The sequence below is a fragment of the Chaetodon trifascialis genome, chromosome 15 (assembly GCF_039877785.1).
Source record: "Chaetodon trifascialis isolate fChaTrf1 chromosome 15, fChaTrf1.hap1, whole genome shotgun sequence".
Classification (NCBI taxonomy): Eukaryota; Metazoa; Chordata; class Actinopteri; order Chaetodontiformes; family Chaetodontidae; genus Chaetodon; species Chaetodon trifascialis.
Genome location: NC_092070.1, coordinates 22,339,394 through 22,366,987, shown reverse-complemented (window position 1 = coordinate 22,366,987; position 27,594 = coordinate 22,339,394). Strand labels below are relative to the sequence as shown.

The window sequence follows — 27,594 nt, the reverse complement described above, 5'->3', positions numbered from 1 at the left end:
TAATTGCTGGAGGGGGGTACCGCAGCCCAGGGGCAGTATGGCCGGGGGAACACAAGGTTACAGGATGGTATAACCGCCCCTCCACCCTCCATCCCATCCTCCTCTTCCTCCCCCCTCTCTCTCTCTCTCTCTTTCTCTTTCTATCTCCTTCAGCAGCTTGCTCTCCTCCTCTTCCCTCCTCTCTCCATCTCTGTCTCATTTACCCTCTTCGCTCCGTGTTGATCTGTTGTAAAGTAAATTCCCTACGTCTCCTCGTCTGACCTACGCATGTTGCCGAGGAGCGCCGGTCAGGGCCGCCTCAGAGTGGGAACATCGCTGCACATATGTGTGCCGTTAATTAAGATAAAAGGCCGAAGGCAGATGAACAGCAATGCAAACCAGCTGTTCATCACAGCAATGATCATTAGCTCCATGTATTCATTAACAAGCCTGATTTTATGCGTTTCAGGTGGGCAGAATGCTCAGCTCACACTGTCTCCCACTGGGATTTGCAGGGATTCTTGCTTCAAGTCTGTGTTGTGCTGGTCAGTGGTCTGCCGACCTTGGCTGCCAGCAGGTTGAGAGTGTCAGACTGTGGCTATGATTAGTTTGCAGATAGTGGACCTTGTCTTCGGTCGGCCAGAGGGCAGAAAATCTATTATGTGATTGGTTGGTTGGCGCAGCGCTCTGTAGTGGCAGCATCAAGCGGCAGCTAAGTCTAGACTCTAAATTTAGATTAATGGAAGAGTAGCTGGGTAAGTTTGTAATTAATAGCAGTGACCTGCCGGGGCTACACGTATAACTAAAGCCTGAACAGAGCTGGACACCTCGGTGACCCACACACACCTCACACACTCTTTCACGGGGAACGGAGACCTCATCTATTTACTGCTGGTCTCTTTTTATTTATGGCTTGTTTTGACTTCCCCGCTCCTCGCAGAATGTTGTTCGGCAGGCAGTGTGCGTTCAGTTTATTGTGCAGAGTCACAAAATTGTGTTGCTTTCCAGACTACGCCTGCAAAGGGACGGTGCGCCACCTTGAACAAAGCATATTCTGAGACAAAATGCTGCTTCAGCTCTTTGCACGGTACTCTTCTTCGACCATTTTGTTTGTACCTGAAAGCGCTTTTTTCCTGCCCATTCTCCGGCTTCGACTGTATTTTCAGCTGCACTCCACTCTTGTGACCCTTTTTTCCCTCGCTCTCCTCCTTCATTTCTCGGCGTTCTCACTTTCTCTCCCTCCCCTGCCTCATCCCGACTCTCTCTCCCTCCATCATATCGAGCTGTCCGTCAGTGTGGGGCCTCGTGTCTCTCGGTCTTTGATGGATGGGGAACACGTAGGAGGAGCAGCCGTCCTTAATAGACACGGTGGATTGAAACGCTGGGGAAGTAAATGTTAAGGGCCTCATAAAACATCCACTTCCCCGCCCTCGTCCTATGCCGCCCTCCTCCACATCACCCACACACCCCTCCCTCAATCGCCCTCCTCTCCCCCCCAAATCTCCACCCACACACCACCACCGACTTATCAGTCATCTGCAAGTGTTTCTGTTTGTGTCTTTCTTTGCGCTCAGATATCTTCATGTAGGGATTTGTGCATATGTGATTGTATTTATGTGCATCAGACGTGACCCATAAGCGACATGACAATGGCGACGGATGGAGTCAAAGGAGGGAGGACCACCTTCCACCCCAGTCCGACATCCGTGAGAGCCATAGATCAGATTGTGTGGCGGTTTCCAGCAGTGACATGTCACTGCGTGTACATATAGTGACTGTGGGGGCCCTTTGCCCCTGACCCCAGGTACCTATCAGCTCCTGCAGTGCTGTCGAGATGTAGGAGGGGGATTAAGAAGACATTGCTAAAGTTGATTTATTCCCTCATGCCCCAGGCGGAGACAAAGGAGCCATGTTAAAGAGCCTCCATCAATAAACCAGGCTACCCATGTTTGCGAGAGGCGGTAAGGTCAGCTTTGAATGTTATGGCTGCAGGGTGATAGCTGGACTGCTGAATAAGTCAATTCACCCCAAGGAGGAAGGGTCAAGAGGAGTCAAGGACAGCAGTGAGGCGGGGGGTGCGCGCAAAGAGAATTTAGCAGGAGGGAGGAGACTTGCTGTTTCTTGTGGAGCGTTGACCCTGGTCATAATTCCAATTGCCTGACTTGTTTGATGCAGAAAGAAATCCCTCAGTGTGAAACGAATTGCCTTACCCTAGCAGCTCCTGTGTGTAAGTGTGTGTGTGCGTGCGCAGGAGGGGCCCTGACCATGATTTAGATCTTCAAAAACGGACCCTGGATTGAAAATCTCACCGTAGAAAATATCTGAGGCAGTGTTATATGTATGTGTCCGAAAAGACAACCTGAAGCCAATATGAGGGCTCCGCAGATTCAGCCATTAATCATCATAACGCAGGAGGCATCCAGCGATGAATTAGAATCCCCTGGCCCATGCAACCTCGATAATCCAATTATTTAAAAGCCAAAACAGAAGCTATGGTAGTATGCTAAAATCTTTAAGGTGAAGGTCGACACATTACAGCACAGCAAGGCAAATGGCATCAGCTCCCTGGTGTGCTGTTGTTCCCCAGTGGCGGCGTTTCAAAGCTAACGTCAAGACTTGTACAGAAAGCTCCTGCTCAGGTAATCTGTGGAGCTCAGGGCAGAACAGCGAGTGAAGCCATGTGCGGTCGAAGGAGACATTCAGACGATTTTAGGAGCGTTGTGCTGATGTGGGTTGGAGTTTTAATCCTGAGTTACAGTAGGATTTGATCTAAGAAGGTGCACGCGGCAAAGCTGACATTATTCTGCAGGTAATGAGCAGGAAAATATTTGCTGAGTGGAGATATCTATCATTTAACTGAGCAGCGTGTCGGCGCATTGTAGAGCACTCTTTGGGAATAGGGACAAACTCCAGCTGTAAATATATAAAATACTAACATACATGTTGAGGTATTGATTGGTACGTCTGCACACATTTGGCTGCAGCCTCTTTGTGCCTTCTGACGTTCTGTATTTCAGTGAAATGTTGAGGTACCGCACCTTCCAACAGCATATGTAAAACAATTAATCAACACCAGGCTGTGATCCTCTCATAATCGGCTAAAATGTCAGACTGCAACTCCCCGCGTGACTGTTCATTGTCATTGAGAGGTCACATTAAAGTCCAGTCGTCCAATTACCTCCCTGCAATGATCCTGTTCTCCATCGAAGCTTTCTCTTTTTACTGAGTTGTAAACGGGAAAGCCCGGCCATCGATTTCACTTCATTCAGAGCAATAAAAGCAGGTCTTTGCAGCAGGAAGTTTATTCAGACATTTTACAGAGGAGCCGTGGCCAGACTTTTCCATTTCATATGGAGAAACTCTGATAGCTTTTGTTGCTATGTCTTTGGAGGACAAGTCCTGAGGTGAACCAATTGTTTGTCCATCGACTTGCGTTTTAGCTTTATTTGAGGGGAGCTTTGCTTTTGCAGTATTCACACATGTGCCATTTGCAGTGAGCGCCTGAAGGGGGATACGCTGCTTTTAGGCGACTGTTTCTTCACCGCCTGCAGCTCAGGCATGTTTCACTATCAGCCCTTTGTGAGATTTCAAGAAATAAAAAAAATCTGTTCACTAATAGGAAAGAAGGAGCAAAATAAAGCTTCTCACATGAGAGATCCCTGTTTCCTCATCCCCAGATAAGAGGCAAAGTGGTGAAATATGACAAGGAAGAGGAGGCAAATGAAGACTGATTGAGGGGTGTGTTGTCTGCAGCTGAGCCTGCACATCGTTGGGTTTGTGATGAACTCGTGCAGGAGTGCTGATAACGATGTGAGCACAACACACTCCCGTGACAAGCCTGCAGAGGGAGGATTGCTCAGTGTGTGTGTGTGTGTGTGTGTGTGTGTGTGTGGAGGGGGTTCGCTCCCTGTGAACAGCCCCAAAGATAATGAGAGGCATCAGGGCCCCCAACTCTGTCTTTGACTTATCAAGCAACAGCCCTGCAGTGCTAAGGACTGGACTGTCAGCAGAAACCTGCAGAAATGCCGTGTGTGTGTGTGTGTGTGTGTGTGTGTGTGTGTGTGTGTGTGTGTGTGTGTGTGTGTGTGTGTGTGTGTGTTTGTGCTACTTGTTAACTTAGGGGCAATAGAGGGAGCTTGAGGGAGATAGACTGTTGCCAGGAGGAAAGCACTGAGGATGTGTTGGGAAAGATAGAAGCTAAACCAGGGCCAAAAAAATCCATCAGGCTGCACTTTTGAAGGACAGTTTCCCAATGAGAGTCTCATCCCATCAGCCCCTGGGCTGAGCCTCGTCCTGGCCTCAGCAGGAGAGAGCTCCTCCTCCGGAGATCACGCCGCCTCTGGCTGAAGGTTATAAAGGGGGAAAAAATGGAGGAGAGAACAAGCTGGCGCGAGACAGTGATGGAGAGGTGGAAAGCTAACCTTTACCAGCTCTTGTTTTATGTCTTCCTCGCTCTTCATTCTCACGTTTATCACCTGATATGAGCCCTCAGCTGAACACCCTCTCTCTCCTCTGAGGAGTTTGGCATAAACACTTCTCAGTTACATGAAAAGAGGAGAAACTGTAACATTTCACACCTCCCTCACTGCCTCCCGGTTCACTCAAACACACACACACAGATGCCGCCGCGCTCCTCGCCAAAGGCATGCGCGCGCTCGACCACACATCCACACCTGATCGTCTTCTAACGGAGTGAATAATTACTTTGCCAAAGGGCACAACTGTGATCCCTGGCTGGTATTTAAAGCCTTGTCACTGAATTTAAATTACCCCTCCTCTCCATCGCTTCCTGAGTTAAGTGGAAATGTCCTCTTTTCGGGCTAATACAGAGATCACAGCCCTAATGTCTTCATCATGGCCTCCAGCTAATGCTGCCTCATTGCATGACACAGATGCCCAGCTTGAATTTCCACATTGGCATCGACGTGTGAAACTATTTGCCGTCACCCACCGCAATCCGAACTCCGCTTCCCCGGTTATTGTGTTACAACATGCAGCGAGACGTAAAACCCCGAGCTTTGATTTTAGCATTTCCATCTCAAAGTCTTGTTTTCTCCGTGTAAAAAAGCGTTATAGATAAAACATATTTCTCAAGTGGAGGTAGAGAGAGCTGACTTGATGGAGGTGTGTGTGAAATTCTGCCCTCCTAATTAGTTTATTCAGTTATTCTCTCCTCTTCCCACCACGTCGTAGCCCTAGGCCATCTGTGCTTCCTTTTGCAACAAGCGCTCGCAGCCTCCACCGCCCCCCGCTGTTTCCTCAACCCCTCGGCTGCTCTATAATTTTCCAGCCTCTCTCGTTGCCTTCGTCGAGCACATGTGTCGCGTGTCCAGTGAATTGAAGGTAGAGGCTGTCCCCGTCTGAGACTGGGCCCACCTGCCTGTCCACTGTACTCCGGCCTCCGTGATTGGCGTGGCGGGGCAGAGGGACTATTAGGATGCTGGAGCATGAAACCACTTAAGGTGTGTGCGTGTGTGTGGGCAGCGAGCGCATGTGTACATTTGCTTTTACACATTTGTGCTCGTAGTAAGAGCGTGACCATGACCACCCCGACACGCAATCCAGAATAACAAAGAACATCAAGGGTATTTGAATTCAGCGGGCGCAGCGAGGGCAGCCATGATAATAAATCGCATCTGGATGGAGACGGTTTCCAGGTAACGAAAGCCCTAATCTGTTTCTATAAGATCTGCACTCCTGTGTCAAACATGATGTGGGAGCAGATTACACACACTTAATGGCCGATGTGGTTTTTGTCATACAAAACATACAAGATGGTCTTTTTTTGAATTACACACATGAATGGCTCATGATGGCGCGCTTTCACCTCATATTAAAATATCCTCAGGATTTCATTCTTCTCAGGGTAAGAAAGCCTCAGAAACCACATTTACACCATAATGAGACACCAAAATCTTCTGAAACCCCAGACTAATGAAATTTTCAGATGGGTTAGCAGTTGACCTCACACACCTATTCAATATAAGCGGAGATGTGGTGATACGTTAGACCATTAAATGAAAAAATAATCTACAAAAATAGATTAAAAAGCAGAATTATGCCGAGGAGATGATCCTCATTGCGGGGTTTACGGGCTGTTTTAATGCGGCTGTCGTCAGGGAGGGACCTGTATCATATTAGTTACAGATGACTGATGAAATCAGGTTTTTAATAAGACCTCGGTATCGCTCCGGTTCTGTGTGTCATCAAACTGGTACACTAGTTTAATCCTCGTTGATGATTTCAAAGTGTGAAGAAATGAGAGCGGCGTGGTTGAAGCTTCGACTTTGTCAACACTGTTAGCGAGCGGATGATGTTGCAGAGTGCAATATCTTCTGCCAGAGCAATACTACACTTTGTGGTGTAACATGCCATGGAGGCAAATGACACATAATTATCACTCTACAGGATAAAACTGCAAACCTGATAGCCTCGTTATTCATCACAACGTGCTGAACAGGACTCAGCTTTGTCCCTCCTGTCTTCGCACACTCTCCTTGTCTCTACTTACACATTTTGTCTAGCTTTTCCAGACACACGTTTTCATACCTCAAGGTTATTTTTCTGAATGTCTATTTATCATTTTAAGCTTTGCACGCCTTCTCCCGCCTCCTCATGCCATGACTAGTTATTTTCTCAATTGACTATCGTCCAGCTTCCCATTACTCATGCTGAAATGCCCTTTCCTCCCTGAGAAGCTCACACTCTTGAAATGTTTTCTCTTCCTCGACAACAAAAAGTCTCTGTACTTCTTGTAAACCCTTATGTCCATTATCGATGATTGTTGCCTGCAGTTTGCACCCTCCATGTGCGTCCGTGCACGTGCTGCAATGTGTCCGTGTGCACGCTCGCCCGGCATTCTGCTCTCACAGATTTCACATTAACCTCAATCCTGCTTTCTTCCAAATTAGATTTCTATTCTTCTGTCTCCATGTTGACTTATTTGCCTCCCTTTCATCATCTCCGGCAAGGTTATCCTGAGGCAGGCAGCACTTTTATGGGAACAAGGGGGCGTGAAGGGGGGGTTGGAGGGCCTGGCTTTGCCGCCAGCCATGCCTTAATCGATCTTGTTTAAAGGGATGTTGTGAGCTGAATGTTTGAACCCATCCCCTCGTTAACAGTTGTCTGGGATTTAATTAAGAAGTAGAATGAATTTAATGTCAATTACATCTTAAAATGAACGGGGAGTGCAAGGATGAACAACAAAGAAACCAAGAGTGAGAGAGTGTGTGTGTGTGTGTGTGGGGGGGGGGGGGGGGAAGCTAATTAGGGATCGAGTTGTGTTCATGCATCATTCCAGTTGAAACATTTCCTTCCTCTCTCTCTCTCTATGCCAGCTTCCTCCCTGCTCCTTATTCTCCTTCTGTTTCTCTCTCTGCATGTATATCTGCAAGAGCCCTCAGCAAAAATTTTTGTCACATCTTCTCTTTGCTGCTGGCACACAGTATGGGTATGCAAATATGAGAAAATAGAGACTTCAGCATTGTTGACACACTCTTCCTACACATGAAGCACAATCAGATATAAGACTGGAGTCTGTCTCTCTACAGCTGAAGTGGTTTAAGTACTTCCGTGTACTTTATTGATTTTTAGAATGTTGAAAACCACAGTAAATGCCATCGTATCATCCATACAGTATATCATCCACATGACACAGAGAAACAAAACCATGAGGAACAAAAAGATAAAACAGACAACCTCCACTGCATGACCCACATTTAAATACAACTTTATTCAGATCTGAGGACTCTTAGCTTTTATATATATATGTATATTTATGATTTTGACAGTCGGGTTCTGTTACTATTCTTTGCTGAGTGGACCAGTGTTGTCTTGCAGTCTCTAAGGCCAAATATCCACACGTCTGTTGGCACTGGATGGGTCAACAGTAAGGCTGCTGCAGTAACAACACCGTCCATCGCACAGCAACGTGACTGTCTCTTAAACTTAGTCCAGCAGCCTGTCTTTCACTCGGAGGCGGAGAGGGTGGAGTCTCGGCGAGAGTATTGCTGTAAATCTGAGAGGATCGGTCAGGAGCAGAGTGAGGGGCCTCTTCTCGGCAGGTTGCCCGAGATGTGTCCGTGTTTTTCTACATGAGTTCAGTGCTGTGGGCTCATGTTGCCCAGCTTTGATTCAAACATGTGCGAGTATCCAGCATCTCTGCAGGAGGGGGGAGAGGAGTATTGAGGTCACTGGGGCGTATCTGTGTCGGGCACTCCGTTGGCATGCTCTCGAGGAGATTTCGTGTCCTCACAATCCAGGGGCTTATGTAAGATGCTTTGAACAGGAGAGAGGAAAATACCTAAACCGGCACATCTTAAGACTCTGTGTGCACACGCATTTGTTTGATGGGATATAGATACAGAGAGAAATAGATAGATAGAGAAGGAGAGAGGGGAGTTCTCACTGCTGATGTTCAGTTGGCTCGGCATTAAGATCACAGAGATTAGCCAGCTCAGCTCAGCGCCGTGCGCAGGAGGGCGGGCAGGGCAGCAATGAGGAACTACCCACAGCGGGGTTCAGCGCCAGGGTAAGGGAGGTGGAGAGGGTGTGGAGGCTTAGGCCAGTGAGCCGGGTCACACACGGGGAGAGGACGACAGCGTGAAGACATGATGACTGAGCAACATGCAGGCGTCTGGAGGGAAAAGGGCCAGAGAGCGCTGGAGGAAGAGGAAATGGATGAACGGAGCAAGAGGCAGTGGTTCATTCATGCTGGTTGAGATGCATTTTACACACATGAAGCTTTGTGTCTCGTCCAGCAGTCCAGAGAAAGGACCTCCACACTATCAGGCTTTTGGTTTCAGTTGCTGCCAAACCTACATTTATATTACATCTTCCGCTGGGACTCTTTATGTATGTTTTCAAATGAATACTGCATAAACAGCTACTGTGCTGTGGCACAAATCAGACTTTCTGGTAGTTGGTGCTCTGATTAATGGTCGCCTCTTTGGGAAAAGCCCCTCTGTGAGGATTCTTGATGGTGAGACACTTACAGTAAGAGCCAGGCAGATACGTGTGGGAAGCAAGCAGCCAAGCCGGCGCATATATGAAATATCTGTTTCAATAAAACAATCGCACGCAAGAGGAGGCTTCGCCAGATGAACAGCCTTCATCATTACTGCGGGTGGTGGAGCTGTCTGTCGCCTGCAGACTCGCCTGTGCGCTGCCTCCATTTGCTCTGGGCCACAAGTTGATTTGGTAGCATATGGAGAGGAGCTACCCCCCTCTTTAAGAGTAAATTAAAAACTCAGAGCTTTGATGTGCAGATTTACAGGTCTTTGTTTCTATCTTTAGTCCTGTGACGGTGCTTTCCCTCTCACGCAGAGCAGGCAAGGCGACGCGTTGACGTCCAGCCTTGTGCTGCACACACACACACACAGGAGCTGGGACCTGGGACGTCACTTCACGCTTCCAGCCAAGCGTGCTCATGCACAGATCTGTGCTTATATCCCTGACATCACAGCACATTAGCATCAAACCGGTTATCTGATATCACCGTTTCATGGCTCTTCACACCTGTCTTGTGACTGTTCAGCGTTAATGAACTGAAGAGTCATTGTGTCCTCATAAGCAGGATGGGGGTAACCTCTCCGCACACGAAATGTCAGGCCACCTAATTCATAGCTCCATTGTGCACGACTGTGCGCTGATATTGTTTGTGAGAGAAACATGAGATGGGCCAGCCAGTGGCCATTTATCTTAATGAGAGCAGTTAACTCTGGGCTGAGCTGTGGCTGCCGGCTCCGCGCAAAAGCACAACCGTCTCCACGAACGTCCTCTTATCCTCCTACCCGCTGACTTGATTTTTAGGAATACATTTTGCCCTCTCGTTGAAACCTTAATTAGTTCTAAAGGAGATTAAATTATATGTAATTATTATGATAATATTTTCATTTATTCAAGATAACGGGCCGACTTTAGTGAACACAGTATTTGTCGGGAGAGAGCAATCTCCCTCTCACAGTCAAAGTTATCAAGGCGTGAAATCAGGAATCCTGACGGCAACAAAATGTAATCTTTTCATACAGAGGGGACAATAGAAGGAGCTGCATATTCTCCTTCTCCACTTTAATTAAAACAGCTCACTGAATCTCTCCCTCTTTCACTCCTCCACCTCTCTCTGTTAAGTGTGGAGGGCCAATTCTATCTCTATGCAGAATCTAGTTATTTCCCTCGCACTGAACTTGTCTTAAGCCCTGGCCCTAAATCTTTGTTGAGCAATTGCTTTTTCTTGCAAATTGTATTGTTTTTTTCACCCCCTCTCTCCCTCCTTTTCCTCTTTCATTGAAATGGAGGTGACATAACTGAGAGATATAGTGTGATTAGACTTGGCAGGCTGCAAAAGTAAACGCACGGTGACAATGCTGTGGTGGGATGCTTGCATATGAGGAGGTGGACGGGGGGGGGTGAGAGGATGAGTAAGACAGAACTTTTCTGGGATGCCCTTTAAAAAGAGTGTAACCTGAATGAGTCTGCGGTTAGTTACACTTTACATTCATTAGCTCTTTGTGAGGAAAAACAACGCTTTGTGTTCCCTCTGCTGTTTTAAATCATTATCATTTTTGCCTTTACAGTGCAGGATTTTAAACACCACATGATGTTTGTAATAAAGTCTGACTCTGTATACAACCCTCCAGTGAATCGTATCCCGGCACCCGAAAGCGCGCTTTCACCGAAAATGCCGCCGTGCGACTTTGCAAAAGAGCCGTAATGTAAAGGGTGATTAAAAGGACATTCAGACAACATTCACAAATGACTTAATGGAAGAGAGAAAATAGCTGGCGAAAAGTTGGCATTTAGAAACTGGATTGAGGTAAGAATGTGCGTGTTGGCGGTATTTGATTTTCACTACCAGTCCAGTTAATGAATGCCTCATTATCTGCATACTGTAGTTTCTGTTTTGCATATATGTTTTTACATCTTACAGTAGTCAGGCTACAGAGAGGGCTTTTTTTAAGGTGTGTTGCAGCCACAGTGGCATTCAGGACTATTCACAGCCCTCGTTTCCTCCTCATGTGTCGCAGTCACTCCTACTCACCCCCCTTTTCCTCTCCCCTCCCACCTCTCCTCCCCCCTACAAGTCCTCTAGCCCGAAGGCAGGTAGGGCATCTCGTTATGGTAGTTGTAGTCCGGGCAAACCTTCTGGACCAGGCGGTAGTCCGTACTGTAGAAGGAAATGTAGATGCAGATGACCTTGAAAGGCTTGGAGCAAATCCAGGACACGTGGCTCTGAATCTGCTCCTGGAAGCAGGTCTTGGATGGGTCGTAGTTGCACAGTGAGGTGCGCTTGCTGCGATCCACCTTCTCATAGTCCACGCGGCAGTTGAAGATCTTTGAGTCCTTGGGGTAGACCACGCTCTGGCGCTCCAGGTCAAACTCCACGGCCTTGACAGGTGGCACCAGGCTGACCGAGATGTTGCCCTGGCCCGTGGAGTTGTGGCGGAAGTAGACGCTGAACGTGCCGTTACCATGGTCCACAATCTTGCCGGTGATCAGCAGATTAAGCCTAACCGTCTTGATGTTGGAATAGAAGTCTCCCCAGCCAAACATCTTCTTGAACTTGCCGGTCTTAACGATGGGCCGGCGTTTGACCCTGGAGCTGGAGGCGTCGGGTTTGAGCAGGTCGCTGCCCAACATCTCCCAGAACTCCTGTTTAGAAAACTCCTGCTTGGAGAAAGGGACCGGGGAGCGGTAGGGCAGCTCCAGAGAGGTGGCATTAGCAGCTCTGCTCTTACTGTGGAGCATCCAGCGGCTCAGAGGCGAGAGGGGAGCCTGCCCGCTCAGGAGGCCCACCGTCTTGGAGGAGTCGTCTGAAGAGCTCTTGGGGCTGGAGGAGTCGTCTTCTTGACCCAGGGCCACCTGGAGAGAGGAGGTGGAGGTGGGGATCGAAGAAGAAAATAGAGAAAGAAAGAAGGCAGTTATTAGCAAGGTAGAAAGAAACGTGGACAGAAAACAAATTAAAGGTTTAATCAATACTTAATTTACAGTTCATACCTCTAGTGGTAGTAACCGTGACATTCTATCAATGTTATATATATAAATAAATGGTTGAAATTTTCGCAGGTATTGCTATTATTACATTCTTTTGTTTACCTCTGCTGTGAGAGAAAATACTTCTTTATGTCTAGTTTTCACACAGCCAGTGTAATTCCCTAAACTCACCGGTAATGGGCTCATATGCCTCCCTGGAGCTGCCGGCGAGGCCAGAGGGATCAACGACCGCATTCACAACACGAAATCCACGCACAAAACTGAATTCACCTAAAGCGTGTTACTCCTGTGGTCTTTGGCAGTTTAATCAATATTTGTGAGGGTGGACAATTTTCCACAAAGGCTATAATCCTGTAAAACAATAAAGCTATGCCATTAAGAAATGCCTTCTAGAGCTGCTTCTCTGACAACAGTTGGAGGTTGATTTATGCGCTTATAAAGTGTCAGGATGCGCCGAAAGGAGAGAGGATTCATGATAACAGTTATAAAGTGCTAATTTCTACCTTGCTAAAGCATCATTCAGGGTGTTATCTTAATGTTTCCCTCTCAAAGCATCTCATTTTCACCGGAACAAAGTCAGAAAAGGGTACTTGAAGATCATCTAACTGGAGAGGAATTGTTCTTATATAAAACCTTAAAGAAAGAAACTCCAGCTAAAAGTGGACTAAGCTGTGTTTCCTGTTTTAAAGTGAGCTTTTTGCTTCTTAAGCACTGCAGTGCGAGCCTGGGTACAGGCGAAACTATTATTGCCTCCAAAGATTTGGTCGGAGGATCAAAGTGTTTGAGGAAGAAGAGGTGGGCAAGCGGGGGGGGGGGGGGGGGGACGGAGAATAAAGTGTAATGTCCAATTAAGACTCCCAGTGTTTTAATTAAAGGAAAAAATCTGTATCGGCACACACACAAAGCTGTCAGATGTTAACATCAACCGAGGGGAGGGGAAGAGGACTGAGGGAGATAAGATAGTGCTGCTGTGCTCAGCAGTAGCTTTGTGAGGAGTGTGTGAATGTGAGAGCAAAGTAATGGGTAATTATTCAACGGTAATGATCTATTAACAGGTAGCTTCTGTCTAATGTGCCATAGAAGTATCCAGCATTATTATGTCCTTTGGTCTGACAGTGGAGAACATACACACACACACACACACACACACACACACACACACACACACACACACACACACACACACACACATGTGTCTTGTGAGTTTTGAGTTGTGGTAAACGTTTAACAATAAGCGATGCAAATGACGGGATGGGTTTGTGTATGTGTGCGCGCGCTCTACCCGGAGAGATTTTACCATGATGCATAATGCATGTATTCCTGTCTGTGCTCTGATCCATCTACTGTCTTGACTGCCAGGGCTTCCTTATACAGGCTTAGTCAGGATTATTAAGTCTGACTCATTCTTATTCCATTTTATGCAGGTTTTTCAAGCTCGCTCAGATTTGTTCACTTGCACCGCAGTCAGTCAGCGATATTGATTTTCTGTCTCTCTAAAAACATGTATTTCCTTTCATAACAACGTGTATCGCATTTCAACTGCCTTGCGAGGATTCCCGCTGATGTGGTTGTGGTCTGGTGTTTGGACTCAGATGAGAGGACTCCACTTTTCCCTTAATCTGGCCCTATTACCACGGGGGTGTTAGAGGCCAGACGCCCTCTCCTCTAGTTACCTGTCTGCTGCTACGCTACACTGCCGCTCAGATCCTTCAGCCTCCCCACAGGGGCCGCTAACAGCCTTGACAAGGACTCCTTCCTCTCCAATCAGATAGTTCTGATAGCTTCTTCGAGAATCCCAAACTCATTAATAATGAAAAAAAATTCGGAGGAGCTGAAGACATATTGATTTTTATCTTTTCAAATGTATCTTAGTTTTTTCAGAGGGGGAGTGGAGGCCGGGCAGGACGACTTTGATGACAAATACACCATTCCCCACGGATCCTATTGAAGGGCTCGTTTGTGTTTGATTTCTCTTCTTCAATGAGCTGGTGGCTGCTGGGCACAGAGGGTAGCACTCTGCCTGCCTCCCCAGATAGCACTTAAGAGCCCCTGCAGTGTCCTACAAAAAGGGTTCTTGAAAAATATTTCACTTGATTTTTGTGTAGCTGCCCCTTGCTTTAAAGATCCTGATCATTTTGCCAGCGCCGCCGCTCGTCTAGAGCGACTCTCAGATGGCGCCAGCGTTCATATCTGAGCAAAAACATATTGCAGTGTGCTTTGCTGTAGCTTACATATTGAGCAAGGCATCCCCCCCCCCCTCTTGCACAGTCTTCATTAGAGAGCCTGAGAGGCCAGGCTGCAGGAGGAGAGATGAAGTGAGCATCGTGCTATTGTTGAACAGAAGATTTAAGTGTCTGGCACTGCTGGAGGTGTCAGATTCAGTGCGCAGCATCATTGTCAAAGACAAATGTTAAAATAAGCTTAATATGGCTCTAAAGAAAAGACGGGAAAACTGAGCCAGAGCTGCAATGATCAGTGCAGCGGGAGGACACATACTGTGTGATTGTCCAAAACACCATGATGCCTTAAAATGCAGTTGTGGTTTAATTTTTGCAGGTAAATGCTCTCATAAGTGGCCTGTAGCAGAGCTTTTTGTGTGCCGGTTGCTTGAATATGCGCAGTAGGAGATGTGGTGAACAATGCCTTTCTAAGGTCAGAGAGGTAACGCATTATACAGCAGCACATAGCATATTTCTCATCATTAAATACTATAACAATCACTTCTTTTCCACTCCATTCTGAAAAACTGCACACTGCTACAACTCTCTCGCCACTCTGCATTTAACTAGGAGAGTATATGAGGTGTAAGATTTAACTATCAGCGCGCTCCCAGCTTTGACTTGTGCAATGTAAGCAAGTTGAAATGGTGGAGAGAAACCCTGGAGTTCACTGTTGTCCTCGCTACGCCAAAAGATTAATGCATTGCCTCATTTTACTGGAATATTTTCGCGTTTTAGCATGCACAACATGAAGCTTTTTTGTTAGCAGCTGAGCACTCATCATGTCTGCTTTGGGTATTCGTGCCACTCACATGCTTTCATATTTAAAACACAGTCCAAGAAGTCATCCTTTGATGATGCACCACAAATAATATCTATTTGTTCAGCGGCCAGCGTTGTAACATGAAAGAAGTGTTCTGATGAGTTTCAAAATATCAGCAGAGTATTTCCAGGGCTGCAGTGTTCATGTCAAAGGTTACGCTAGGTCACACTAAAATGTGCACATTAAACCATCTACACAGTGCAACACAATAATATGTTGCTTTGAAAGGCCAGAACAAGTTACTTTGAGACCAAGTTTGTTTTGTTTCATGACGCTTGGCAAGATGCATCCCGGCTTTAAGTACTGTAGGCAAAGTGTGGGCGACGGGCAATCGGGTCTTAGTGAGGGGGCGGAGGTTCGAGGTGATTTTGTCATTTGTCATGTGCGCTAAGTGAGTCAGTGAAACGGCTGGAGAGGATGGGAGGTGGCTGCAGGCTCTGTCGCTGTGGTAATTGTGAGTCATTCAGCCTCAGTGAGCACAGGCCCCAGGCCTCTCTCCCAGCAGGGAGTGTGGGGAGGGGAGCGATCCTCACAAGCCTGCCAGCTCCACAGGCAATAATCAGCCTGTTACAGTGACAGGTACACCGTTTTAACCCCTCTCCCTCGGTGACAGAAGCACACTGTTGCCATAATATTGCACAGAGATCAGGGAGCCACTTAACTGAAATCTGTGCCGCAACTCTCACGGAAGCAGCGGACTGGTGAGCGACCAGTGTGTCAGCTGGACAAGTGGGATAATGTTCCAAAATTAGGCCCATACTTGGGTTTACACATTCAGAAGGGTTGCAGATATCCTCCAAAGAACTGCACATGTTTTCATGTCAGAAATGGGGGATTAGAGCTCAAATGATAATAATTGAGCCACCAAAAGGTATTTTAATTATTGATCAATTGCCACAATGCCGGACAGGTTCCAGCTTCTCCTGTCTGAGCGTTTGTTGTGTTGTATCATTGTAAAATCAAATATATTTCTTGGACAAAATAAGCAATGGTGAAATGTCACCTTGGGCATAAAGAAACTGAAATTAAGTAGACTAAATAATGAATTCATTAGAATTCATTCATGATACTCAACATTTTTACACTAACACTGGATAAAATGACGATGCTTAATGTGAAATGGGGGTGATGAACTCGGTCACCTGACTTTCCTCTCAGCTTGACGGAGCATTTTAATGGCTTCCAGCTCATTGTTTTGATTATTTTGCCCCCGTCTTCACTGTTTTGCTTCACTCTCACCAGCATCAGTGTTGGTGACCAGATTTTTCGTACAGTATATTTAGGACTTGCTTCATTTCAATGTTAAGAGCACTGACCTGCAAATCATCAAAGAAATGCTTCCTAAGGTGTATGTATGCATGTCTTTGGCATGATGTGTCTCATGGGTTTCTTAATGCGTGCATGATCTAAAGTGAAATTGATTAATTGGTTGATTGACTGATACAGATAATCTGCCTGTTGAGCCACCCAGCGGGGCTGAAAGCATGTGCTTGTCCTGGGGAGCTGACAAGTTCAATAAGCACTCCATTTTCCTCTGGCTGTTCACTCGAAATCTTCATCTCTAATATGACATCAATTTTTAATTAAAGACCCAGGCAGCTCAGATTTCTTAAGTGTTCGTCAATGCTTTATTCTTTTTTTTTTCTGTCTCCTCTCCCCGTCTCCAGATCTAATATGCTCACTGCAGGAGACTTCTCTGTTACATGATTAAAGTCTGAAAATGGCTGCGCCCTTATAACTAATTATTCTTCTGGCTAGTGTAGATCCAAGAGGAGGTGAGGGAGAGAAAGGTAATTTCACAAGAAACAAGCCATTTGACTCGTAATGAATAATTTACTCTGGCTTCTTGGGGGTCACTGGAGCTCAGATCTGCAGCGGGTGAACAAACTCACTACACTGAATCTTTTTATTCTTAACTCTTTTCCCCATCTATTCTTTCTTTCTGCATCCTCTGCCTGCTTTTCCGGCTCACTTTGGGCAGGTTCACTTGTGTGGTCCCGGTGGACTCGGGCTCATTTTGTATGCTCAGAGTGAAGTCGGTCTCTGAATTGGCTATCACATTTTTACATTATAAGATATTGACAAGTTGGCAGTGCAAGGAGGGTGTAGAGGGACGGCAGGGGACGGTTTCTCCCCAGTGTCTCCCCGGAGAGCGTGGGGAGCTGAGCATGGGCTGATGGGAAGGTGCTGATTAAAGTGCTGCTACAGTATTCACACCTGTCTGGTAAAAACTGGAAGGACTTTACAACTGTCTGATGGAGGTTCAGGTATAAAAAGCTTCGACTAGACGCTTTCTTGTCGAGGGCTGTTGCCTCACTTCGTGTGCCAGTCTGTCGGTTGGTTGTTGAGCACGTCCAGCAGCTTGAAAGCACAAACACTTGCCAGTGTCAATTCCCGACCAAAAAACAAATGAATTATGCTTTCTTGTTCATTAATATGCTCTTAAGCAAGGCAGCTGAATTGCTTCAGCAAAGGTGCTAAGTGGTTAAATCAGAAGACAATGGTTTGTGCAGCACCCAGCTGGCAATGTGTGTAACTGTGCGAATGGGCTCCATTCACACTCTCAGCGGCACTAAAATGCAATGAATCTCAGGATCGGCTCATTAGTGGACTTTAAACACAGATGTGGTTGCACCCAGAATGCATTGGGACTCCATCATGTCAGCGACATTTAGAGGTGGGCCAGATGTGTTCACATTTGCATCGTGCACACGAGTGCATCCCTGATTGCTTCGCAGCTCTGTCTAGACTCACAGGCTGCATGCAAACTGCAAACCTTCAAAACACAGTTAATTTGCACACACCACAGAGCTCGGACAACAGCGAGGTACCGGACTGACACAGCTCCTCGAGCAGAAGTCGAACTTTTTCCTTTAAGACACACAACCAAACGTGAGGGAGTGAAATCCGATGACAAGTGCCGACTTCGACAGGAATCCTGATAACAGGTGTGAACTGCAGTCCGCCTCAGAATGACACCAGAGAAACGACATTGTTCAACTCATAAAACAGCCTACGTGTTAGGTGACCTCCAGCCGTCTGGTAGATATTCTGTTATCAAAAAGGCTTTGGGAGGAAGTCGTGGTGGATGGTTTGACATACAAAGAATCTGACTTTGATGCCACATAATGTGGTCCTCTCTGCTGGTTTCCTTTAACCACGAATGCAAAGCAAGTAGAACCAGACTACAGAGGCAAAAAACAAAAAAATACTTTGTGCTTTAGGTCAGCGGATCTTTGGCAACAAGACAACACCCTTAACAGGACCACTGTGAAGTGTGGTGTGGCTGTGCTTGACTAGTGCATGACTGCTCACACTGACATCTCCTGGAGAAATAAAGGTTGAAATAATTGCAAGTCATCGCTGTCCCATGTTCTGCAGCGATACACTCTCAATTCAATTCAGAAATCACTGTACTCTGCAAAAAAATGTTCCTATTACCCATTTATTACACTTGAAACGCTCCTTTCAAGTTCAGCCAAATTCCCTGATCCCTGTGGCTGTGCACTGCTTTAATTGGAAACACCCATAAAGACCCTCAGCGGGCCCTGTCTGGACATGTGCACCGCTCTGACCCTGAAAATCACTGTACCGTCACCGGGCAGCACGCCGGTGAACTGCACACTAGATGTTCATTGACGCAGAACAGACTGTTTACAGATTGTGAGAGAATTGAGAATATAAATGGGCTTTTGCTCGAGCGGTCTCATTCTGGCGCGGCGTCCAGCAGCTTCATTCACACCACGATGAGGTCAGCATGAACCTCCGAGCCTGCAGCATCGGAAAAGCTTTGGTTTCCTTCAGCGTTAAACTGAACTGACAGCCTGGAGTTCCCCCTTCAAATAAGCCCACGTCCCCTGGTCCCACATCGCCTTTGCTAATATTGTTTGTATACCTACAGATCTTGAAACGCTGAAAATTTCATTCTATATTGACACTCTCCATAACATTTTCACTATGCAGTAAAACAACTTTTGCTATTGTCAGTTCCCGCAGACGCTCTCTGAAATTAAAACGTCTGTTATGGATTTTCCCATCCTTAGTTATTCCTCCATGTGAAAGTCAAGCGCATCTTTATCTGGATCCTCTGGGAGTTATACCCACTCATTCTACCCAAGGCTACGAGTCATTTTTCTTTAAGCTGTGCAGTGTAATCCACCCTTCACTATCCAACCCAGCAGACAAAGCTACAGATATTCTTCCAGGATTTGCTCTGTCTCCCCTGCAGTCTCCCAGAGAGCAATGCCACAACGAGAAGCTGTGCTGGTTTTGAGCAGACATCGTATTCTGTTTCAGGACAGCTCAGCGCTTCACCATGAAGGGCTGTCAGAGTGTCAGGGAGCACGCTTTCTCTCTGTCTGTCTCTCTCTGTCTGTGCGACTGCTGGGAGCTGGGGTGGAGGAGGGGGGTGGGGGGTGAGGTGGAAGGACGGGGGAGGAGGGGGGGGGGTCCCCTGCTGTCTTCCTCAGCGAGTGGTCAGGGGGGAAGAGGTGCACCTCTTGGGTCATTCTCGCTGTGGTTGTGCATAACTCAAACTGTTTTACACGAGGCAGGAAACCACAGAGGTGGTCCACTGTAACACAGGCAGTGCTGCTCAACGCGGCCGCTCCATGTTTATACGCCTCTTTTTCCTTTTGCTTATTATTATTATACAAAAACAGAGACTAACATGAAAAGTTGGAGCAAAATCAGACCAAAATGCTTGTTCGCCTGCCTTCAGTTGCTCTGACTCCTTCATCCTTCGTCTGACTTCGTCTGGTCTGTGCAGGTTACGATCAATGCCTCCGACCATGACTCTGAAATATCAGTAGTTTAATTGTGGTGTGTATTGATAAATCCATGGCGCTGGCCGTGGTGCTGAAGCAGCAGACGACTTTTTTTTCTTTATTCCGTCAGTGTTTTCTGGGATCTATAATATTCTTTGAGCTGTATAGTGTGCATACTGTGATGCACTGTAGCGTATATACTCTATAGCGTCACCTTCACGATCAAAGTGACGAGTGTGAGTATGTGGATCATAAAGGCCTCCTGTTGTATTCCAGTAATATTCCTATAATATTTCTGTGATCATTCAGAGGCATGTGTGCTGTTAAGAATACACCCAGACCGAACCACCTCTGTGACAAAGTATTTTAGAGGAGTCGCGACTGCAGATAGAATTTTTACTGTAGATGTTTTACAGGGAACACAAACTTGTTCTATATTCATGGATTTACACTCCCTTTGCTGGTTATTTCAGGGTGCAAATATCTCCTGTTTATTTTCAGTGATGTTGGAGTTTTTTTCTCCCATTAACGAGCTTCTGCTGGCTGTATCGGGCTATAATGTTCTCTTTTTTATTTTGCATGCCGTTCATTGTGTGTGCTTCAAGGAATTTAGATGGTAAAGAAAAATCTAAGGGGTCATGAAACTGAAAATGGGCCTGCATGTAGTGTACTGTGAGAAACACGAGGACAGCTTTTCTGAATAAACTCAGTCCGCTGCATGAAACTTAAAAGTGTAATTACGCCTTACTTCAATACACAGTTATAAAGGACAAAGTGGAGTACGGAGACGAGGAAGATAACTGGATAAAACTGCAGAATCAGAAATGTTAGCTAAGGCGTCCTGCAGCACACACGGGTGTGTGTGTTGATTGGTGATGTAGGGGTGGGCGGTGCTCCCACTGGGCCACCCCCCCCCCATTAAAAATGAACAAATCACTGACTGGTTGCACCAGAGGCCCGTTCCTATGTGGCTTCCCTTCAAGAGCACATATCAAATTTAAGGATGACAGACAACAGGCACGTGTGCAAACCAGGTCTGTTGAAATGGTACCTGCAGTGAGGAATAGCTTAACATTTTCTTCAAAAGTTTAGAAAAATTAGAGGCAAATGAACTCCAGGTTCTTCATGAAAATGCAGGCTGAAGCTCAGAAACTGAAATAATAATGTATAAACTGAACAATCTGCGTTCAGAAAACAGTGGAAATGGAAGTAAAAAATAAAAAATAAAAGGGGCAGAGCTGCATCTGACAACTGTTCTAAATATCCATTAATCCATCGATTGTTTTCTCAATTAACTGAGTAATTCTGCTTCATCCATAAAACGTTTAACAGTCAATTAAATTCACTTGTCGCAGTCCAAAACTTAAAGATTTTGATTCCACTGTTATCCTGTTGTACTGTTAGTCCTCACGTTTGAGAAGCTTGAGTAAGTTTGGTGTTTCAGCTGAAGCTTCAGATGTCTGAAACGTTGCTGCTCCATCAGCGTGCATCGTTGTGTCATACACCAGATAAAACGACAGGAAATGTCTTGCAGTTGTTTCTGGTCTGCGTTGATTCAGCAGGTATCTTATTTTCTTTTGCAGTTTCACACAAAGTCACATTAATATCTTTCCAGTTAAACTTGTTATGTATAATTTCTCCAAGGAACCCTGTTAAAGTGTCTCAAACTCACTATCTATTAAAGCAATTATACTCTTGGTTTACCAAATAAAACAAAATGAGTTTTCTTAATATTGAATTCAACTTAATTTAGATATTTGATTTAGCTCATGTCCCAGGTTTTATGCCATTTAAACAGTTGCTGCTTTCCCTAAATAAATGGCCAACGAGGGAAGTGCACATTAATGTGCTGCCGCTGCTGATGAAGATGCCATGACCTGATAATTGTCCCCCTCAAATCGCCCTGTTATGTGTCTTTATGCAGCCACAGGGGGAAAATAAAGGACAGATTTCGTGAGCACAATAAACCTCTGTGTCTGCTTCCACTGTGGCTTTGCAGCCAAACCCTCCCTTATGATAGAAATTTGACAATCATGAATGAGTTTTGTGTTTCCTGCGTCTGTGTGGGATGTGAGGTGGAGAGTAGAGGCTTATGAGCTCTGACATGCAGATTGCAACAATGATGGCAAAGAGGAAGACTCGAGGGAGCGAGACAGCCCAAAAAATAAAAAATGAAATTAGTATTCACTCTGCTGCCGCTGTCTCACATTTGTGTCTGCATGCAATATACGCTGTACGAGACAGTGAGTTTTTTTCTGTTTGTTTTCTCGGGATTAAGGTGGTATTTCTGCTTATCCGGGGATGAATCTGGGTGGACAAGGTCAGTGACCCCTGCGAGGACGACAGGTATCTGAGAAACGTGAATCTAAGACTTTGTGACAGGCCAAAACGCAGAGAGGAGTCTGATGTGGTTAGAATTAGCACCAGACAGCCTCTGCATTGCAATCTTACACACACACATTCAGGTGTGTGTTTGTGTATTGTTGCACCATGCTGTCTTGTGGCGTTCCAGGCAAAGTACAGGGAGTTTTGCTTGGATTTTTATGCCTTTTGTTGTCTCGGTTGTTGTACTGCTGTGCTATCATTCAAATGTGCCATTGCTGTGCTGCTCTCTGTACAGCCTAATCACAATTCCTCTTTGTCATGAAAGGGATTTCAGCTCTGTGAAGCTTTCACTGTAAGAACGTAATTTGTTTTTAATTGACGAGCCGTGTTAAATAAGTAAGTGTTTCCTTGCTGATGGCAAAGTCAAATGGAGGTGATGGGAAAAGTTTAGAAATGGAAAACATACTCTAACAGCAGATCCTCGCTCGCCAATGCAGAGTCATACAAGTGACATGCTTCCTTTGTATTTTCAAATTACCTACATGCACAGAAAAGAGTGTGGCAGACAAACCTTGGAATAGGTATGAGTGTCCTCACTGAAATTCAATCTGCAAAAAAAGTGACATTCTTTGCAGAGCTGCAGAGGTGAAATTCAGCTATCAAGCATGATGGCCAGTGTCTGCGTCTGCACTGAAAGCAATCAGAGGGAGTATAAAGCCACCCTGTCTCTCATGGCCGCAGAGAGGCTACCTGAGGCTCATCCCTTCCAGAAAATTCTTGTGTGAAAGAGCATCAGTGAGCACGTATGCAGGGCCGAGCTCGCGCATCCCCAGAGAACTTCACCACATGAAGGTTACAGTGTGTGCAAGGTCAGAATACCTTAATAAATAAGCTCTTTTGTGGGTGTGCATGTGTATTAAGCGCAAACATTTATGTCTGCTTGTGGAGTAAAACTATCATCATGTTTACCTATTTGAAGAAACTCCTTAGCCAGGCAGAGCAAAAACGCTCTCATAAGAAAAGTGGAGTGATTTTGGAGTAATTGCCGGGTACGAGAGAGCCTGCAGCTCACTGAAGCAGTTCGCTTCAATGCCCTGTCCTGTGCACCGCATTCCTCTGTTGGCGTTCATTCAGATGGCTGAAGGTGGGAAGCGCTTGTCGTTCACCTCCGCCCTCCCAGATTTCACCGGCTGCTCTGAGGATTCAGGCTGTCGGTCCTGTGCTGTGCTGCTCAGCCACACTGCTGCAGCTGTAATCACGTGTGGATTAAGTGTGTTTTCTTGGATGTTTTTTGCGCAAAAGGAAGAATCTGTGGCGACTGTCAATGAGGTGTAGGAACCCCTGAGAGGCAGATGTTTAACTGGTCTCTTTTTTTAGCTTTTCATCTACTTTATCTGCACCTCCTCTCATTTGCTTTTTCGTTACACCGCTCTGTACCTGCCCGATCTATTTTCAATGTGTCAACGCATCTTCTGTAGCACCTGTGTTTCCTCTGCATACAGCGCGAACGCAATTCACATCTGCTGCATCTGTGACGTGATTTATCGTCCCCTTACAAAGACTGACATTCACATAAGAACTGAGACGATTCGTCAGTTGACGGAAAGTTCATTTTGATCATCTATTTTGATAATCAATCAGCAGAAATGCCAAATATTTGATGAGGAATCTCAATATATTTGTTTTTTTTGTTGGTCAGACCAAAAAAAAGCTATTTGAAAATCTCTATTTTCTGACATTTTATAAACCAAGTGATGAACCAAGAATAGAAAATAAAACGCAGATTAGTCGTTGCAGCCCCACCTCACATCCTGGTTCTGCTTCAGCAGCAACTGAGCGCTGATCACAAAGAAAGCAAAAAGACAGTAAATCTCAAACTCTCCTCCTAAACATTATTCTCTTGATATATGCATATTAGCCACTTAGCTCTCTGAAACGAATCCAGCCAGCTTGCTGAGCATCACAGATGAAAAATAACTCAAACCGCCGCCAAAAATAAACACAATTTCTCAACCAGTCAATTACACAACTGAGATGGTTTCTATTATTCATAACCCTCCATTCAAATACAGAGAATAATTAACATTTGAAACACATCATTCATTACACGAACAACAACCACAGTGGCACCTTGTGTTAATAGTCGTCTATATAAGCAGTCATTTGGAAAAGGCCCCTCGAGACCTAAACCCTCTGTGAGAACTGCAGCGCTATTACAACAGAAAATCATCCAAATCGAATTTTAATGCATAGTAGGCTTATACGATTATTAATCACGGCTCTGTTGCATAATAAAAAGTTACTTAATTTATTAATTGCTCCATAATTTATCAATGTCACAGGGCTAATGAATTACCCAAGATCTCCTGCTGAGGGATGTCATGTACGTTTTTCATAGATACATGGTCTGCAGAGGGACAAAAAGCCCCAATTAATTTCACTATCATTAGCCACAGACCTTTCGGGTTACAATAGGCTGCAGCCCTGCAGCTCACAAAATGCTCCCAGAACCAGAACAACACAAGAGTGAGCGCTAAGCCTATTATCCCACACTCTTGTATCTAGTTATACAACGGCTGAAAAGGCGCTCTTCCCCCATATTTTAAGTCAGCGTGTGGTCTCCTCTTCCTCAGATCTGTGAAAACAGCTCCGTCTCGGCTAAATAAATCTGTGTGTGTTTAGTCTCTCACAACCACTTTCTGCGAAACCTCACACCACCAAAAGGGCCATTACTTTACTCTGAGCACCTGAATAATACCTTAATATGAGAGCCACAAGGTCATCTTTGAAGGGATGTCGACGCTAATGGGGGCGTCAAACAAGCACTCAGCCTCACTTGAATATTTCCACTGTACTCTTTTTTTTTTTTTTTTTTGTGAGTTTTCAGAGCTTGCTCATTTCCTGGGCCCAGTGATACTCAGCCGGGGGGTTTCCGAACAGAAGGATGTTCAAGTTTTCTCATGTGTATCAAGAGCTGATTTCTCATTAAAGGCTGCTTTTTAATAAATCTGCAAGCGTACATGAAAGACGAGTGGGTTGATCCAAATTTGATTGTAAGGTTACGTAATGCTGGAAGTATTCGTTAAGACTACAGAATCAGCTCACACATCCGGTGTTACCGGTCAGTGGGGGTCCTCAGGAAGGTGTGACGGTTCACTCAGATCAAATGCATTAGCGCTCATTAATTAGCTATTATCTCAATGTTTATTTTGACGAGGTTTCACTCAAATGCGTGATTTAATCAAGGTGTCAGTTCTCAAAAAAGCATCTTTCTGTAGATCTTTGACAGGAAAATGTGCCCCCTCCTCTGTCTAAGGGATTAATCTCCAACACTAAGACCACATGGCCCTCACCCTGCAGCCTTTGCATCCAACAGCTTGTAACAAATGAATATGAAAAATAAAAAGAAACGTGATAAAGATGTTGTGCCTGGTCTAAATTCTTTATTTTAAGACAGATGTATTAGCCACTGCAGGGTAAACCCACTTTCTTCAGTTCACATACAATTCTGAGTGCAGTTTGGTGGCAGACAAGCTCTGCTGAAGCTCAATCATCGCACACACATATTAAACTGGTGAAAGCTTGGAGATTATTTTCTAACAAGCTCCTGCAGTTTGTTTCGCCTCTGCTCGGTTACACCTGCCCGTCACGAGAAGTGACACTTTTCGTGTAATTAATGCTTACTTTCTCGCGCCGTCACAGGCTTTCAAGTGATTCACTAATGCAGAATGAAAGACACGTTTATGGTTCTGATGTGGCTCCAAATACGCGCGGAGCAGAGCACAGCGGCAACCCGGTGCGCTGCGCTGGGAACAGTGACAGTGCACCCGCCGTGCCTGAGCCGAGCAGGGTCAGAGTGAACGTTATTGACTTGATAATCCAAAATGAGCTCCACAGTAACGCAGACAACAGCACGGACGCGTTTGGAAGCGGCGGGCAGAGCAGGTGAGAATCATCTCTGCGAGAAACACAAGTGACTTGCTCGTCTGCTGATTTATCATTTTGACCAGCATCATCTCAACTACTGGTAACCGTTTCCACGCGTTTCTCCACGCGATTGCTGCCTATACGTACATCGGCGAGTTTGGAAGTTTTGGTGCAAATGGGGAGCAGGCACCTTACCGTACCTTGTGACGCAGGTACAAGGTGATGGGCATTGATAACAAAAGCTAATTTGGATCAAAGAGCACAAAGACGACGCTGTGACTTTTCCCCCACTCCCATTCTTTTCTTACCAAACAAGCGGTTCCGTTGAGGAGGAGCAGGATGAAGCCGCGGTTGGGACGCATCATTCCGGCGCGTAAAACCCACAGCTCCCCCTCCCCGTTCGCAAAAAAACAAAAATTAAAAACTCCCGCACACGGGCTTTTCCTCCTTCAGGAAGATGCTCTTCCTCTGGCGCGGGATCCCTCTCGGCTGACGCACGGTCCCATGTCCAAGACAGGCTGAACTGCAGCTTCCACAAACCTAAAAAGAAACCGCTGGGAAACACTTGAGTCCTCCTTTTTTTGCCTTTTCTGTTTCTCTCCAATCCCGTTTTTGAGTCAAATTAGTTGAAATCCATGAAAATGCGGCAAGCTGTTATCATCCATGCAAACAAATAGAGAGATCCCAGCTCAGAGTGACATGGCTTGACTGGGAAGTGGGCAGATCATATCTGGTCATCGGTGCCAGTGGAGATCCTGAGCTGCAGCCTCCTGCAGAAACTGAGCGATGCTGAGATGAGCAAGAGCGAACGCACGTTTTAACAGTTTCTACTCTCTCTCCCTCTCTGTGTGTGCCTCTCTCTCCACGAAATCTCTTTTCTCTCTCCCCCCTTTCTCTCTCTTTCACCCCCTCCCTTATCTACATCTCCCTCCACCTATCCAGCGTCTCTCTTCCAGCCATCCACTCAATTCATTCTGCGCACAAATAAAAAAACAATTAAAACAAATAATCAGTGGCTGTACAACAATAAACATCTGTTCCACTTGTGTGAATGTCCCTGTGTCTATTTTCCAATCCCATACCAGCGTTTCTGACATCAGCAGCCTGCCTCACTGATCCACTGACAACATTTTAGGCATTTTTTCATCACCAAGCCTGTCATTAAACACAATCATCGCTGCAGGTGGGTGGAAATCATTGATTGGGAAAGACACTGTGCTTGTCACAACAAAAAGCTCTGGCGTCATATGGTAACCGAGGATGCTAAAGCTGAGGTTTGCAGTGACAGGAATTTGTCAACCACACATGTTACAGTGTGACCTCCCCAACAGGCCGGCCAGTGATCCGGAGCCCTGCTGCGGAGAGCTGACTGGCCCTGTGAGCACCGATGAACCAGTGACCGTCACTCCAGTGTGGTGTGATTAATGAAGACTTTCCCCAGTAACACACAGTTCATTAGGAGCAGGTTAATGGACTGAAATGCAAGATATCGCTATGCAGGTCCCCTGGCTCCTGACGGCTCCATTTCTGCTTAATTAGACTCATAGATGAGCTTTTCTCTCTG

The 27,594-nt window shown here is 45.9% G+C and overlaps 1 protein-coding gene across 1 annotated transcript; it reads right to left on the bottom strand.

Moving 5' to 3' along the window:
* Positions 1 to 7,535: 7,535 nt before the first annotated feature.
* LOC139344158 (neurexophilin-1) lies at positions 7,536 to 26,882 on the bottom strand. Its single transcript, XM_070982116.1, has 2 exons — positions 26,339 to 26,882; positions 7,536 to 11,838 (listed from the first exon to the last, which is right to left on the bottom strand). Exons 1-2 carry the CDS (start codon positions 26,393 to 26,395, stop codon positions 11,065 to 11,067), a joined length of 831 nt encoding a protein of 276 aa, XP_070838217.1. The 5' UTR covers positions 26,396 to 26,882; the 3' UTR covers positions 7,536 to 11,064.
* Between the last annotated feature and the right edge of the window lie 712 nt (positions 26,883 to 27,594).